The 17,372-nt window shown below is 48.3% G+C and overlaps 1 protein-coding gene across 1 annotated transcript in view; it reads left to right on the top strand.

The window, feature by feature from the left end:
* LOC120914512 (nascent polypeptide-associated complex subunit alpha, muscle-specific form-like) overlaps positions 1 to 17,372 on the top strand; it is a 32,581-nt gene that overhangs the window by 9,994 nt on the left and 5,215 nt on the right. The window contains exons 2-3 of the mRNA XM_040325188.1: positions 7,733 to 7,783; positions 12,895 to 15,869. Coding sequence (XP_040181122.1) covers positions 7,733 to 7,783; positions 12,895 to 15,869 — 3,026 coding nt within the window. The remainder of the gene's footprint in view (positions 1 to 7,732; positions 7,784 to 12,894; positions 15,870 to 17,372) is intronic.

Here is a 17,372-nt window from a genome sequence, read left to right as displayed (position 1 = left end):
CCTCTCTCAACATTGAATAGACTCCATTCACAAAGTCAGCACAGCCAGGATAGACCGATGTTTCTCAACAGGTCATGTTTTCAGGATTTCCCTCAGATGAAACGGCCGCGGTCATGACTAATGCCGCGTACACACGATCGGAAATTCCGACAAGAAAACCGTGGGCCGGATTCTCAGAGGAGATACGACGGCGTATCTCCAGATACGCCGTCGTATCTCTGAGTTGTGCCGTTGTATCTATGCACCTGATTCTTAAAATCAGTTACGCATAGATCTCCCTAAGATCCGACAGGCGTAAGTCTCTTACGCCATCGGATCGTAACTGCATATTTACCGCTAGGGGCGCGTACGCTGATTTACGCGTCGAAATATGTAAATCAGCTAGATACGCGAATTCACGAACGTACGCCCGGCCGACGCAGTAAAGTTACGCCGTTTACGTTAGGCTTTTCCCGGTGTAAAGTTACCCCTGCGGCGTATCTCCAGATACGCCGTCGTATCTCTGAGTTGCGCCGTCGTGTCTATGCGCCTGATTCTTAGAATCAGTTACGCATAGATTTCCCTTAGATCCGACAGGCGTAAGTCTCTTACGCCATCGGATCGTAACTGCATATTTACCGCTAGGGGCGCGTGCGCTGATTTACGCGTCAAAATATGTAAATCAGCTAGATACGCGAATTCACGAACGTACGCCCGGCCGACGCAGTAAAGTTACACCGTTTACGTTAGGCTTTTCCCGGCGTAAAGTTACCCCTGCTATATGGTGGCGTAAGTGCGGCGTACCAATGTTAAGTATGGCCGTCGTTCCCGCGTCGAATTTTGATTTTTTTTTTACGTCGTTTGCGGAATTAGGCCGTGAATGGGGCTGGACGTCATTTACGTTCACGTCGAAACCAATGACGTCCTTGCGGCGTACTTTGGAGCAATGCACACTGGGAGATTCCACGGACGGCGCATGCGCCGTTCGGGAAAAACGTCAATCCCGTCGGGACAAGCCTGATTTACATAACACACGCCCACCTCGTCACAATTTGAATTAGGCGGGGTTACGCCGGCCTATTTACGCTACGCCGCCGCAACTTTCTTTTAAGAATACGGCACTTGCCTGTAAAAGTTGCGGAGGCGTAACGTAAATAGGATACGTTACACCCGCACAAAGAAACGCCGATCTACGTGAATCTACCCCCCAGTTTTTTTTTTTTCAGACGGAATTTTGGCTCAAACTTGTGTTGCATACACACGGTCACACCAAATTCCGCCCGTTGAGAACGCGGTGACGTACAAGACGTACGACGAGCCGAGAAAAATGAAGTTCAAAAGGCAGTTCGGCTCTTCTGCTTGATTCCGAGCATGCGTGTTTTTTTTTTTTGCACTTCGGAATTGCATACAGTCGGAAAAATAGAGAACCAGCTCTGAATCTTTTGTTGGCGGAAATTCCGACAGCAAAAGTCCGATGGAGCGTACACACGGGCGGAATTTCCGACCAAAAGCTCAGATCCGGCTTTTGCTGGCGGAATTTCCGATCGTGTGCGTAAGGCAGTGAAGCTGATCAAACCACCTGTGCAGTATAATGGGAAGCATGAAAACATGACCTGTCGGGGGCGCTTTGAGGACTGGAGTTGGGAAACACAGATTACGCCGCGCTTCACACCTGAGCGTTTTTTTTTTATTGCTTTTTTTTGGCAGAAACGCACTACAGTCCATCTTACATTCCTATTGGACACGATCACATCTATGCTTTTTTTTTTTTTTCAGCCGCTGCGTTTTTGTAAAGGGGTCAGGGACATTTTTTTTTTTTAATGCAAAACGCTGCAGGGTAGATCCACAAAGCGAGTACGCCGGCGTATCTGGCGTACTTTCAAATTTCCCGCGTCGTATCTTTGTTTTGAATCCGCAAACCAAGATACGACGGCATCTGGGTTAGATCCGACAGGCGTACGTCTTCGTACGCCTTCGGATCTAAGATGCAATACTTTGGCGTCCGCTGGGTGGCGTTCACGTCGTTTTCCGTGTCGGGTATGCAAATTAGCTATTTCCGACGATCCACGAACGTACGCATTCTCTTACGTCGTCTCTAGTCGGCTTTTTCCGGCGTATAGTTAAAGCTGGTATTTTGCAGCGTATAGATAGACTTGCCATGTTAAGTATGGCCGTCGTTCCCGCGTCGAAATTTGAATTTTTTTTCTTTTTTGCGTAAGTCGTCCGTGAATCGGAATGTACGTAACTCACGTCTATGTTAAAAAAATGACGTCCTAGCGACGTCATTTAGCGCAATGCACGGGAAATTTCAAAGAACTTATGTTAAGTATCTATTGATACGCCGCGTAACTTCTACGATGCGCCGTCGTATCTTTGTTTTGTATCCAAAACAAGATACGCCTGAATGGAGTCTAGATCCGACTGACGTACGTCTTAGTACGCCGTTGGATCTTAGGTGCATATTTACGCTGGCCGCTAGGAGTAAGCAAATTAGCTAGATACGCCGATCCTCAAACGTACGTCCGCCCGGCGTATTTTTTTACGTCGTTTACGTAAGGCTTTTTTTCGGCGTAACGTTACCCCTGGGTCTATGAGGCGTACGCAATGTTAAGTATGGACGTCGGGACAGCCTCGAATTTTCCGTCATTTGCGTAAAACGTTCGCGAATAGGGCTTTGCGTAAATTACGTTCACGTCGAAAGCATTGACTATTTGCGATGTGATTTGGAGCATGCGCACTGGGATACCCCCACGCCGTTAAAAAAAAAAACGTAATTTACGTGGGGTCAAGATGAATTAACATAAAACACGCCCACATCTTAGTCATTTGAATTGCGCTGCCTTACGCCGACACATTTACACTACGCCGCCGTAACTTACGGCGCAAAATTCTTTCTGGATACGGAAACTACGCTCTAAGTTATGGCAGCGTAGTGTATCTGAGATACGCTACGCCTGCCTAAAGATACGCAGTTCTTTGTGGATATATTAGCAGAAGCGATCACCGTTTACATATGCACGTGGAAGTAACGTATTGCATGTAAACACGGGGGGGGGGGGGGGGGGGTGCTTTAAAAAAAATTATCATCATTTATTTATATATAATATTTTTTTTCATACACTTTTTTGTACTAACTTTATTGCTATCATAACAAAAAGGAATTCTGCTCTCATAAAGGGTTACCACTCTAATTCCACATAATGTTTGTGGAATTAGAGTGGTAAACCTTTATGAGCGCAGAATTCCTTTTTGTTGTAACTGTATTTTGGTGGTGCTTCTAGGTACCTGGATTTCTGCAGCACGGATCGTTTACAGCCCATACGAGGGTCTTAAATATTATATTGGACTATATGACGGTGGGGGATGGTGTTCTCCATGTATGACGGTGGGGGATGGTGTTCTCCATGTAGGATGGTGGGGGATGGTGTTCTCCATGTATGACGGTGGGGGATGGTGTCCTCCATGTAGGACGGTGGGGATGGCGTTCTCCATGTATGACGGTGGGGGATGGTGTTCTCCATGTATGACGGTGGGGGATGGTGTTCTCCATGTATGACGGTGGGGGATGGTGTTCTCCATGTAGGACGGTGGTGGATGGTGTTCTCCATGTATGACGGTGGGGGATGGTGTTCTCCATGTATGACGGTGGGGGATGGTGTTCTCCATGTATGACGGTGGGGGATGGTGTTCTCCATGTATGACGGTGGGGGACGGTGTTCTCCATGTATGACGGTGGGGGATGGTGTTCTCCATGTATGACGGTGGGGGATGGTGTTCTCCATGTATGACGGTGGGGGATGGTGTTCTCCATGTAGGACGGTGGGGGATGGTGTTCTCCATGTATGATGGTGGGGGATGGTGTTCTCCATGTATGACGGTGGGGGATGGTGTTCTCCATGTATGACGGTGGGGGATGGTGTTCTCCATGTATGACGGTGGGGGATGGTGTTCTCCATGTATGACGGTGGGGGATGGTGTTCTCCATGTAGGACGGTGGGGGATGGTGTTCTCCATGTAGGACGGTGGTGGATGGTGTTCTCCATGTATGACGGTGGGGGATGGTGTTCTCCATGTATGACGGTGGGGGATGGTGTTCTCCATGTATGACGGTGGGGGATGGTGTTCTCCATGTATGACGGTGAGGGACGGTGTTCTCCATGTATGACGGTGGGGGATGGTGTTCTCCATGTATGACGGTGGGGGATGGTGTTCTCCATGTAGGACGGTGGGGGATGGTGTTCTCCATGTATGATGGTGGGGGATGGTGTTCTCCATGTATGACGGTGGGGGATGGTGTTCTCCATGTATGAAGGTGGGGGATGGTGTTCTCCATGTAGGACGGTGGGGGATGGTGTTCTCCATGTAGGACGGTGGGGGATGGTGTTCTCCATGTAGGACGGTGGGGGATGGTGTTCTCCATGTAGGACGGTGGGGGAATGGTGTTCTCCATGTATGACGGTGGGGGATGGTGTTCTCCATGTAGGACGGTGGGGGATGGTGTTCTCCATGTATGACGGTGGGGGATGGTGTTCTCCATGTAGGATGGTGGGGGATGGTGTTCTCCATGTATGACGGTGGGGGATGGTGTTCTCCATGTAGGACTGTGGGGGATGGTGTCCTCCATGTATGACGGTGGGGGATGGTGTCCTCCATGTAGGACGGTGGGGATGGCGTTCTCCATGTATGACGGTGGGGGACGGTGTTCTCCATGTATGACGGTGGGGGATGGTGTTCTCCATGTATGACGGTGGGGGATGGTGTTCTCCATGTAGGACGGTGGTGGATGGTGTTCTCCATGTATGACGGTGGGGGATGGTGTTCTCCATGTATGACGGTGGGGGATGGTGTTCTCCATGTATGACGGTGGGGGATGGTGTTCTCCATGTATGACGGTGAGGGACGGTGTTCTCCATGTATGACGGTGGGGGATGGTGTTCTCCATGTATGACGGTGGGGGATGGTGTTCTCCATGTATGACGGTGGGGGATGGTGTTCTCCATGTATGACGGTGGGGGATGGTGTTCTCCATGTATGACGGTGGGGGATGGTGTCCTCCATGTATGACGGTGGGGGATGGTGTTCTCCATGTATGACGGTGGGGGATGGTGTTCTCCATGTATGACGGTGGGGGATGGTGTTCTCCATGTAGGACGGTGGGGGATGGTGTTCTCCATGTATGATGGTGGGGGATGGTGTTCTCCATGTATGACGGTGGGGGATGGTGTTCTCCATGTATGACGGTGGGGGATGGTGTTCTCCATGTATGACGGTGGGGGATGGTGTTCTCCATGTATGACGGTGGGGGATGGTGTTCTCCATGTATGACGGTGGGGGATGGTGTTCTCCATGTATGACGGTGGGGGATGGTGTTCTCCATGTATGACGGTGGGGGATGGTGTTCTCCATGTATGACGGTGGGGGATGGTGTTCTCCATGTATGACGGTGGGGGATGGTGTTCTCCATGTATGACGGTGGGGGATGGTGTTCTCCATGTATGAAGGTGGGGGATGGTGTTCTCCATGTAGGACGGTGGGGGATGGTGTTCTCCATGTAGGACGGTGGGGGATGGTGTTCTCCATGTAGGACGGTGGGGGATGGTGTTCTCCATGTAGGACGGTGGGGGAATGGTGTTCTCCATGTATGACGGTGGGGGATGGTGTTCTCCATGTATGATGGTGGGGGATGGTGTTCTCCATGTATGACGGTGAGGGACGGTGTTCTCCATGTATGACGGTGGGGGATGGTGTTCTCCATGTATGACGGTGGGGGATGGTGTTCTCCATGTATGACGGTGGGGGATGGTGTTCTCCATGTAGGACGGTGGGGGATGGTGTTCTCCATGTAGGACGGTGGGGGATGGTGTTCTCCATGTATGATGGTGGGGGATGGTGTTCTCCATGTATGACGGTGGGGGATGGTGTTCTCCATGTATGACGGTGGGGGATGGTGTCCTCCATGTATGACGGTGGGGGATGGTGTTCTCCATGTATGACGGTGGGGGATGGTGTTCTCCATGTATGACGGTGAGGGACGGTGTTCTCCATGTATGACGGTGGGGGATGGTGTTCTCCATGTATGACGGTGGGGGATGGTGTTCTCCATGTATGACGGTGGGGGATGGTGTTCTCCATGTATGACGGTGGGGGATGGTGTTCTCCATGTAGGACGGTGGGGGATGGTGTTCTCCATGTATGATGGTGGGGGATGGTGTTCTCCATGTATGATGGTGGGGGATGGTGTCCTCCATGTATGACGGTGGGGGATGGTGTTCTCCATGTATGACGGTGGGGGATGGTGTCCTCCATGTATGACGGTGGGGATGGTGTTCTCCATGTATGACAGTGGGGGATGGTGTTCTCCATGTATGATGGTGGGGGATGGTGTTCTTCGTGTATGACGGAGGGGGATGGTGTTCTCCATGTATGACGGTGGGGGATGGTGTTCTCCATGTATGACGGAGGGGGATGGTGTTCTCCATGTATGACGGTGGGGGATGGTGTTCTCCATGTATGACGGAGGGGGATGGTGTTCTCCATGTAGGACGGTGGGGGAATGGTGTTCTCCATGTATGACGGTGAGGGATGGTGTTCTCCATGTATGACGGTGGGGATGGTGTTCTCCATGTATGACAGTGGGGGATGGTGTCCTCCATGTATGACGGTGGGGGATGGTGTTCTCCATGTATGACGGTGGGGGGGATGGTGTTCTCCATGTATGACGGTGAGGGATGGTGTTCTCCATGTATGACGGTGGGGGATGGTGTCCTCCATGTATGACGGTGGGGGATGGTGTCCTCCATGTATGACGGTGGGGGATGGTGTTCTTCATGTATGACGGTGGGGGATGGTGTTCTCCATGTATGACGGTGGGGGATGGTGTTCTCCATGTAGGACGGTGGGGGATGGTGTTCTCCATGTATGACGGTGGGGGATGGTGTCCTCCATGTATGACGGTGGGGATGGTGTTCTCCATGTATGACAGTGGGGGATGGTGTTCTCCATGTATGATGGTGGGGGATGGTGTTCTTCGTGTATGACGGAGGGGGATGGTGTTCTCCATGTATGACGGTGGGGGATGGTGTTCTCCATGTATGACGGTGGGGGATGGTGTTCTCCATGTATGACGGAGGGGGATGGTGTTCTCCATGTATGACGGTGAGGGATGGTGTTCTCCATGTATGACGGTGGGGGATGGTGTCCTCCATGTATGACGGTGGGGGATGGTGTTCTCCATGTTTTACCTGCCATGTATAGCAGCTACCTTGGCCAGTTCTTGAGGATCAATTGATTTCACTCTAGAGCCTCGTACACACGATCGGATTTTCATCGGACAAATCCGTAAATTTTTGTCCGAAGGGCGTTGGCCGCGAACGTGTTCTGCATACAGACGGCAGAACTTTTTCAGCCAACATTCACGAAACAACGTGGTTTTTCTGCTCTTTAGCGCCATCCTTTGGGCAACTTCTGCTAATGGTTAGCATTGGTTCTGAGCATGCGTGTTTGTACTTTGGTTTTTAGTCCGATGGGCTAGTGTACACACAATCGCATAATCCGACGGAACTCGTTTGTTGTCACACAAATTAAGAGCATGACCAGCCAACATTTGTTGTCGGAAATTCTGACAAAAATTGTCCGATGGAGCGTACGGTCGGATTATCCGACAAAACACGTCCTTCACACAGTTGTCGGAAAATCTGATCCTGTGTACGGGCCTTTAGTCTGTGATTGCTGCACTTTTCTCTTTTGTCACTAGGTGGCCAGGCACTTCATGGCATTAGAAAAGACAAGGGCAATGCGATGGCAGGTTAGGAGTATATGGGGTATCCCAGCCAATGGGCAGGGGTTTTCTTAAACCCCTTGGCCTGTTGGGAGAACCTATATATTTGGGTGGAGTCAGGTGATCGGAGTTCTGTGCCACCTGGACGGCTGTCTGGGTGGACGTGTGTTGTACTGCCCGGCAGGGGCGTCGTTAGGCCCGGGCTTGGGGTCCTGGAGCCCCGAATGGGACCCCGAAAAGCTTTGAGTCTATTGAACGATGCTTTGTATTGTTGGCCCTGAGCGCCGGGACCGATCTGATTTTGCATTTAATAAACAGCTGCACAAATCTCATGCAACATATAATATGGCAACAACCTCTATTTCATTCTCCAGGGTCGCTGCTTTCAGAAAATATATCATGTTTGGCTATTATAAGCCATTTTTCTAGCTAAAAAAAAACGTTTATTTTAACAAGTGTGTGAGAAATGTCAAAATCTTCCTGGGCAGTGAAGGGTTAACTTGTTTACCAATTTCAATTTTTTTTGTCAGTTGGAAAAAACAGCACAGAACAAAAAAAAATAAAAATGTCATTGTAACATATTTTATTTTTTGTCATTAGAAAAATTTAATAAAAAATATTAAATCTTGACTTTTTGGGTATCTATTTCTATTTACTCATCTCAACCTCATGATTTATATTTTATTTAAAAAAAAAGTATTATACGGTGTTTGTCTGAACTAAAAAGCATTTAAGTAAATTTTTCCCCTGAAAATTTGCATTTAATAAACAGCTGCACAAATCTCATGCAACATATAATATGGCAACAACCACTATTTCATTCTCCAGGGTTCCTGCTTTCAGAAAATATATCATGTTTGCCTATTATAAACCATTTTTTCTAGCTAAAAAAACATTTATTTTAACAAGTCTGAGAAATTTCAAAATCTTCCTGGGCAGTGAAAGGTTAACTTGTTTACCAATTTGAATTTTTTGTCAGTTATAAAAAAATAAATAAAAAAAAGCTCATGTGACATGACCATATGCATTTGTAATTTTTTCAGTTAGAAAAAATAAAATAAAGAATTATTAAATCTTGACTTTTTGGGTATCTATTTACTAATCTCAACCTTCATGTTTTATATTTTATAAAAAAAAAAAAAAAAAAAAAAAATCGGTATTATACGGTGTCTGTGTGCACTAAAAACCATTTAAGTGTATTTTTTTCCTGAAAAATTAGCATTTAATAAACAGCTACGCGAATATCGTGCGACATAAAATATGGAAACAACCACCATTGAATTCTTCAGGGTCGCTGCTTTCAGAAAATATATCATGTTTGCCTATTAAAAATAATTTTCTAGCTAAAAAAACATGTTTATTAGAACAAGTGTGTGAGAAATGTCAAAATCTTTCTGGGCAGTGAAGGGTTAACTTGTTTACCAGTTTGAATTTTTTTGTCAGTTAGAAAAAAAAAATTAAAAAAAAAAAAGCTCATGTGACATGACCATATATGTAAAAAAAATTCAGTTAGAAAAAAAAAAAAAAAATATATATATATATATATATATATATATATATATATATATATATTAAAATGTAACTTTTTTGGTATCTATTTACTCATCTCTTAAATTTTATAAAAAAATATAATAATAACTTTTTTTTAGCTAAAAAACATATTTGTTTGAACAAGTGTGTGAGAAATGTCAAATTGTCCCTGGGCAGCGAAGGGTTAACTTGTTTATCAGTTTGAATTTTTTTGTCAGTTAGAAAAAAAAAAAAAAAGCTCTTGATGCTATGATGTCACAATTGGGGGAGGAGCCTATCCTTATATAAGCAGCCCCGGCAGAGCTAGCAGGATCTTTGCTCACTCACAGAATTTCTCTTGTAGGGAAAGGACGCGAGTTGTGCTGCTCTGAGACACGTTGCTTATTATTTTATAATAGCGCGTTTTCATAGCGATTGAAGTGCGACAAAGTCAGCGGATCTTCTGTTTATCATCAAAGGAGACCCCAACAATGACCTCAAGAATGGTTTCACCCATAACATCGGAGAACCAGCCCCCCGCACAGCCCAAAGCCCCTCGTAGGAGGGTGTGTAAGGGTATCAGGCGGGGGATCAGGGCAGTTCTTAACACCATCTGCCCCTGTATTCACCTAAAACCCCGACGGAGACACGCAGGAGGTATGTAAGGATTTCATCCAATGATAATGGAGGAATCTGGAGAGAACTCTATACTGGGGAACTGTTTTTATTAATTCAAATGTAATATCAGCTCACTCCTTCAGATGGCAGTTGGCCAGCAGGAGACATGAATCAGGTGTGTGGGAGGAATGCCCACATCTCATTGGCTGCCCGATGTAACTGACAAACACTTGTGTCCAATCACTAGTTTTATAACTGTAAAAGCAAAGTGTATATATATATATATACACACACACACAGTATATGCTTCTAGAGTGTATAGCTATCTATTTATATATCTTTAGAGATGTATACAGGGCCGCCATCAGGGGGTACAGGCAGTACACCTGTAAGGGGCCCGGTGGTCCCCAGGGGCCCCCGATGGCATCCTCCTTTTTTAAAAATGTTTTTTATTTATGTTTATTTTTTTGTTCGTCAGCACCCAAAGCCCCCCGACCTCTAAGGGGCCTGGTGGTCCCCAGGGGCCCGGGTGACATCCCCCTTTAAAAAAAAAAAAAAAATTCAATTTTTTTTAATTTATTTATTTTTTCATCAAAGCCCTCCCGACATCTAAGGGGCCCAGTGGTCCCCAGGGGCAGGATGGCATCCCCCTTTTTTTTTGTCAGCACCCAAAGCCCCCCGACATCTAAGGGGCACAGTGGTCCCCAGGGGCCCGGATGGCATCCCCCTTTTTTTTCGTCAGCACCCAAAGCCACCCCCGACATCTAAGGGGCCTGGATGGCATCCCCCCCTTTTTTTTATTATTATTATTTTTTTCAACAGCACCCAAAGCCCCCCCCCCCGACCTCTAAGGGGCCCAGTGGTCCCCAGGGGCCCGGATGGCATCCCCTTTTTTATTTTATTTTTCGTCAGCACCCAAAGCCCCTCCCCCCCCAACATCTAAGGGGCCCGGTGGTCCCCAGGGGCCCGGATGGCATCCCTCCTTTTTTTTTATTATTATTATTTTTTTCATCAGCACCCAAAGCCCCCGACCTCTAAGTGGCCCATTGGTCCCCAGGGGCCCGGATGGCATCCCCCTTTTTTTTTGTCAGCACCCAAAGCCACCCCCGACATATAAGGGGCCTGGTGGTCCCCAGGGGCCCGGATGGCATCCCCCCTTTTTTTTAATTATTATTATTTTTTTCATCAGCACCCAAAGCCCACTCCGACCTATAAGGGGCCCAGTGGTCCCCAGGGGCCCGGATGGCATCCCCCTTTTTTTTCGTCAGCACCCATAGCCCCCCCCCAACATATAAGGGGCCTGGTGGTCCCCAGGGGCCCGGATGGCTTCCCCACCCCTTTTTTTTTTTGAATTTTTTTCATCAGCACCCAAAGCCCCCCCCCCCCGACCTCTAAGGGGCCCAGTGGTCCCCAGGGGCCCGGATGGCATTCCCCTTTTTTTCGTCAGCACCCAAAGCCCCCCCGACATCTAAGGGGCCCGGTGGTCCCCAGGGCGCTGGGTGGCATCTCCCTTTTTTTTGTTCGTCAGCACCACCCAAAGCTCTACCAACCTTAATTCACAGCGGAAGCCCCCCCCCCAAGCTTCTCAATTCATGGCGCCCCCCGCTTCAAACTTGCGACATTCCCCCCTGCTTCTCAATTTACCCCCCCCCCCCCCGTTCTCTACTCCAGGGGGCCCATGCCTGAAGCTGTGTTAAAAAAATTCCTGATGGCAGCCCTGGATATATATATATATATATGACTAGAGCATGAGAAAAGTTCAGATAGCACCCTTGCTGCATAACTAATGTAATAATATACAGAATTATGTATTTATTTATCTCTAACTGATTTATTGTCTAACTGACAAAAAAGTCAAATATGTATACGGTCATGTCACATATATGCAGGCTGTGCATTTTTTGGAAAGCAAAAAATAAATAAAAAATGCGTTCAGGACGGATGTTCAGAGGCAGTAAAAGTAAAGTAATTTTGCTGCATAACTAATGTGATAATATAGAGAATAAATACAGAATACTGGGATCATTAATATTTAGGATTAAGCAGAATGATGAAATTGAATTGAGAGGAAGGATCATTAGAGAACAAGCAGCACAGCCTGCATACATAATGAACCAATATGCCCCCCCCCCCTCCCCTCGTAGCAGATCAGTGTTCTTTGGCCACAAGATCTCAGCGTAGGATATCACATTAGGATTGTTATCTCTTGGTAGAAATCTGGATATTTGGGGGGTGAATAGCTGTTAGGGACGTCATGGGGGCTTTTTAAAGTGTGACGGTAGTAGAATGATATCCCCGTCAAACATTCCCTTCTTCCCATAACGAAAATCACCCAATATTCCACGTGGAGGAATATTCCTGGAATCGCCCAATAAGCCACACATGAGCCAAGCTTACTGCTGGAACAAGACACTCTTTAATGGCAGCATGCTGATAGGTATATATGCACTTTACAAGCTAATCCTCAATCAAAGAACAATGAAATCTCCACCCCCTTTTCACACACAGTGGGGGCTTCCATACAGATCATAGGCAGACACTTCGGCGCCGACTCTGAAGACACATTTCTTTAGATAATGACATCAGTGAAGTTAATTACTAGTTGTAACAGAATAAGTTATCTAGACAGCTTGGCCCCTCATATAGAAGAGGTAATTACCACAATGAAGCAATCAGAATAATTAACATGAGCCACTTCTAATCATTTAGACACAGAGGAATGAGTCACACCTGAAATCACCTTGTACCTCTAACACACACATCATTACTAGCAGGGAGAATTAAACTGAAGCATATCCTTCACATAAAGCACCGGTACACTTGTTCTGGCACAGAAAGCCAAGTGCCGAGAATTAACTTCCAGGGGGGGGGGATAGTTTGGACAATGACAATATTATCCATGTATATATAGAAGCTATAAATGCACAATAAGATAAAAAAAATGTAAATGTCCACAGGTTTGTATAACATAAAACAGAAAGAACTAAATATTTATTTTTCCCTCTTTCTAGGAGAAAATGATCCACCATCTCCCAGTGTCACCATCTCCACCCTGGAGGGGGAGAACAACCGACTGGTGCAATCCACCAGTGAGAGAGAGCCAATAACACCGGCTATGAATGTGGAGGACCAACAAAGTGCAGTCACCCCATCCACCAATGAGGGTGAGCAAACTGCACTGGTTCCATCTACCATTGACAGAGAACCAACAACACCGGCTATGACTGTGGAGGACCAACAAAGTGCAGTCACCCCATCCACCAATGAGGGTGAGAATACTGCACTGGTTCCATCCACCAGTGACAGAGAACCAACAACACCGGCTATGACTGTGGAGGACCAACAAAGTGCAGTCACCCCATCTACCAATGAGGGTGAGCAAACTGCACTGGTTCCATCTACCATTGACAGAGAACCAACAACACCGGCTATGACTGTGGAGGACCAACAAAGTGCAGTCACCCCATCTACCAATGAGGGTGAGAATACTGCACTGGTTCCATCCACCAGTGAGAGAGAGCCAATAACACCGGCTATAACTGTGGAGGATCAACAAAGTGCAGTCACCCCATCCACCAATGAGGGTGAGCAAACTGCACTGGTTCCATCCACCAGTGAGAGAGAGCCAATAACACCGGCTATAAATGTGGAGGATCAACAAAGTGCAGTCACCCCATCCACCAATGAGGGTGAGAATACTGCACTGGTTCCATCCACCAGTGACAGAGAACCAACAACACCGGCTATGACTGTGGAGGATCAACAAAGTGCAGTCACCCCATCCACCAATGAGGGTGAGAATACTGCACTGGTTCCATCCACCAGTGACAGAGAACCAACAACACCGGCTATGACTGTGGAGGACCAACAAAGTGCAGTCACCCCATCTACCAATGAGGGTGAGAATACTGCACTGGTTCCATCCACCAGTGAGAGAGAGACAATAACACCGGCTATAACTGTGGAGGATCAACAAAGTGCAGTCACCCCATCTACCAATGAGGGTGAGAATACTGCACTGGTTCCATCCACCAGTGAGAGAGAGCCAATAACACCGGCTATGACTGTGGAGGACCAACAAAGTGCAGTCACCTCATCCACCAATGAGGGTGAGCAAACTGCACTGGTTCCATCTACCATTGACAGAGAACCAACAACACCGGCTATGACTGTGGAGGACCAACAAAGTGCAGTCACCCCATCCACCAATGAGGGTGAGCAAACTGCACTGGTTCCATCCACCAGTGACAGAGAGCCAATAACACCGGCTATGACTGTGGAGGATCAACAAAGTGCAGTCACCCCATCCACCAATGAGGGTGAGCAAACTGCACTGGTTCCATCTACCATTGACAGAGAACCAACAACACCGGCTATGACTGTGGAGGACCAACAAAGTGCAGTCACCCCATCTACCACGGAGGGTGAGCAAACTGCACTGGTTCCATCCACCAGTCACAGAGAACCAACAACACCGGCTATGAATGTGGAGGATCAACAAAGTGCAGTCACCCCATCTACCAGGGAGGGTGAGAATACTGCACTGGTTCCATCTACCATTGACAGAGAACCAACAACACCGGCTATGACTGTGGAGGATCAACAAAGTGCAGTCAGCCCATCCACCAATGAGGGTGAGCAAACTGCACTGGTTCCATCCACCAATGACAGAGAACCAACAACACCGGCTATGACTGTGGAGGACCAACAAAGTGCAGTCACCCCATCCACCAATGAGGGTGAGAATACTGCACTGGTTCCATCTACCAATGAGGGTGAGAATACTGCACTGGTTCCACCCACCATTGACAGAGAACCAACAGCACCGGCTATGACTGTGGAGGACCAACAAAGTGCAGTCACCCCATCCACCAATGAGGGTGCGCAAACTGCACTGGTTCCATCCACCATTGACAGAGAACCAACATCACCGGCTATGACTGTGGAGGACCAACAAAGTGCAGTCACCCCATCTACCAATGAGGGTGAGAATACTGCACTGGTTTCACCCACCATTGACAGAGAACCAACAACACCGGCTATGACTGTGGAGGACCAACAAAGTGCAGTCACCCCATCCACCAATGAGGGTGCGCAAACTGCACTGGTTCCATCCACCAGTCACAGAGAACCAACAACACCGGCTATGACTGTGGAGGATCAACAAAGTGCAGTCACCCCATCCACCAATGAGGGTGGGAATACTGCACTGGTTCCATCCACCAGTCACAGAGAACCAACAACACTGGCTATGACTGTGGAGGATCAACAAAGTGCAGTCACCCCATCCACCAATGAGGGTGCGCAAACTGCACTGGTTCCATCCACCATTGACAGAGAACCAACAACACCGGCTATGACTGTGGAGGATCAACAAAGTGCAGTCACCCCATCTACCAATGAGGGTGAGAATACTGCACTGGTTCCATCTACCATTGATAGAGAACCAACAAGACCGGCTATGACTGTGGAGGACCAACAAAGTGCAGTCACCCCATCCACCAGGGAGGGTGCGCAAACTGCACTGGTTCCACCCACCAGTAAGGATGAGGATGAGGCAACCATTGCTTCTCTGACTGTGAAAGACCGTCAATGTCCAGTCATCCCATCCATGAAGGACATTGAGAAGACTCCATTGGCTACTGCCACCAATAAGAGTCAAACAATTAAACTGGACACAGCAATGGAGGACCAGCAAAGTATCATCACTTCAGACACCGTGGACAGCAGTGATATCCCACCCAGCAGTGTCAAGAAACTATATATGGAAAGCTTCAACTTCCACAAGCTTATTGGATCGGGGAGCTTCGGGAAAGTGATGTTGGCCACCCATCTCGCCACTAACCAAAAGCTGGCGGTGAAGTTCGTCGTAAAGAAAGAACTACTGAGATCTGGACCCTGCGTTGCCCTCACTGAAAGATGCATTCTAGAAGAAGGCAGAGAGTGCCCATACATCACCCATATATATGGGTCATTCCAGACAAAGGTAAGTCTTCATCTCCCAATTTCTTCTTCTCTTCCCGGTACTGCGCTCCACTATTGATCCAGACCCCCTACAATAGTTATGCAAATGGTGACTTTTTTGGGGAGTCAAAACTTGCACAAGGCTAAGCCTCCCCCTGCCCCATGAGATGACAGTGTTCAGACCTGTCATCTAGTCCTTCAGGCACTAAGTGCCAAATTGGAGGAGGCAGAAGAGAGCTTCACTTGTGTCCCACATCAGGATCTTCTGAGGGCTCTGGCTGTAAATCAGCGGAACGCAGTAAAGGTGAGAGAAGAACTGTAGAGTGCTTCCTACAAGGCTGGAGCTTGGTGACATAAACTGTACAGAGTAGAGGCTTTCCTTCAAGAAACCACATACTGAGAGGCAGTGTCGTCACTAGGGTTGGTGTCACCCGGTGCGGTAAAACATGGTGTCACCCCCCCTCTGTCTAGGCTGCCCAGCACCAAGCAGGCAGCGCACGGGCACGGGGCGCACCCCAAACCAGCCCCTGTAAATGATAGTATAGGGCAGTATAGTGGCAGGTTAGGGTAGTATAGAGTGGTATAGTGGCAGGTTGCTGTAGTGGGGTGGTATAGGACAGGTTAAGGTGGTATAGGGCATGTTGGGGTGATATAGTTTAGTTTGGGGTGGTATAGGGCAAGTTAGGGTTGCAAAGGGCAGGTTGGGGTGGTATAGGGCAAGTTAGGGTGGTACAGGGCAGGTTGGGGTGGTATAGTGCAAGTTGGGGTGGCATAGGGCAAGTTGGGATGGCATGGGAAAGGTTGGGGTGGTACAGGGCAAGTTAGGGTGGCATCGGGCAGGTTGGGGTGGTATAGGGCAAGTTATGGTGGCATAGGGCAGATCGGGGTGGTACAGGGCAAGTTAGGGTGGCACAGGGCAAGTTGGGGTGGCATGGGAAAGTTTGGGGTGGTACAGGGCAGGCTGGGGTGGTACAGGGCAGGCTGTGGTGGCACAGGGTAGGCTGGGTGGTACAGGGCAGGCTGGGGTGGTACAGGGCTGTTTGGGGGGGTACAGGGCAGGCTGGGGTGGTATAGGGCTGTTTGGGGTGGTATAGGACTGTTTGGGGTGGTACAGGGCAGGCTGGGGTGGTACAGGGCAGGCTGGGGTGGTACAGGGCAGGCTGGGCATGTCAGCAAAAAAAAAAGGGATGGTGTCACCCCTCTAGCGGGTGTCACCCGGTGCGGACCGCACCCCCCGCACCCCTCTAGCAACGCCTCTGCTGAGAGGCCGCCATTACTGACTTTAGACATTGCTAGCTGCCTGGCTGTCTCTGGCCTCAAATCTCAAAGCAAGACAGGAGAAGTCAGAACTCCTGATCTACATGTATCTTCCAGGATGGCGAACCAAAATATGGAAGTCAATGGGCCACCCTAACAACCAGACAAAACTAGTATGGTGATAAAGATATTCCAGTGATGGAGGCCTATGCTTCTCCTCTGCCCAGTTTATCAGAATTGCCCCAGAAAGCACTTAGTAAAGATGTCC

This window comes from Rana temporaria, chromosome 9 (genome assembly GCF_905171775.1).
Source record: "Rana temporaria chromosome 9, aRanTem1.1, whole genome shotgun sequence".
NCBI lineage: Eukaryota > Metazoa > Chordata > Amphibia > Anura > Ranidae > Rana > Rana temporaria.
The sequence above is the reverse complement of the archived record's forward strand: the minus strand, read 5'-3'. Positions and strand labels throughout refer to the sequence as shown.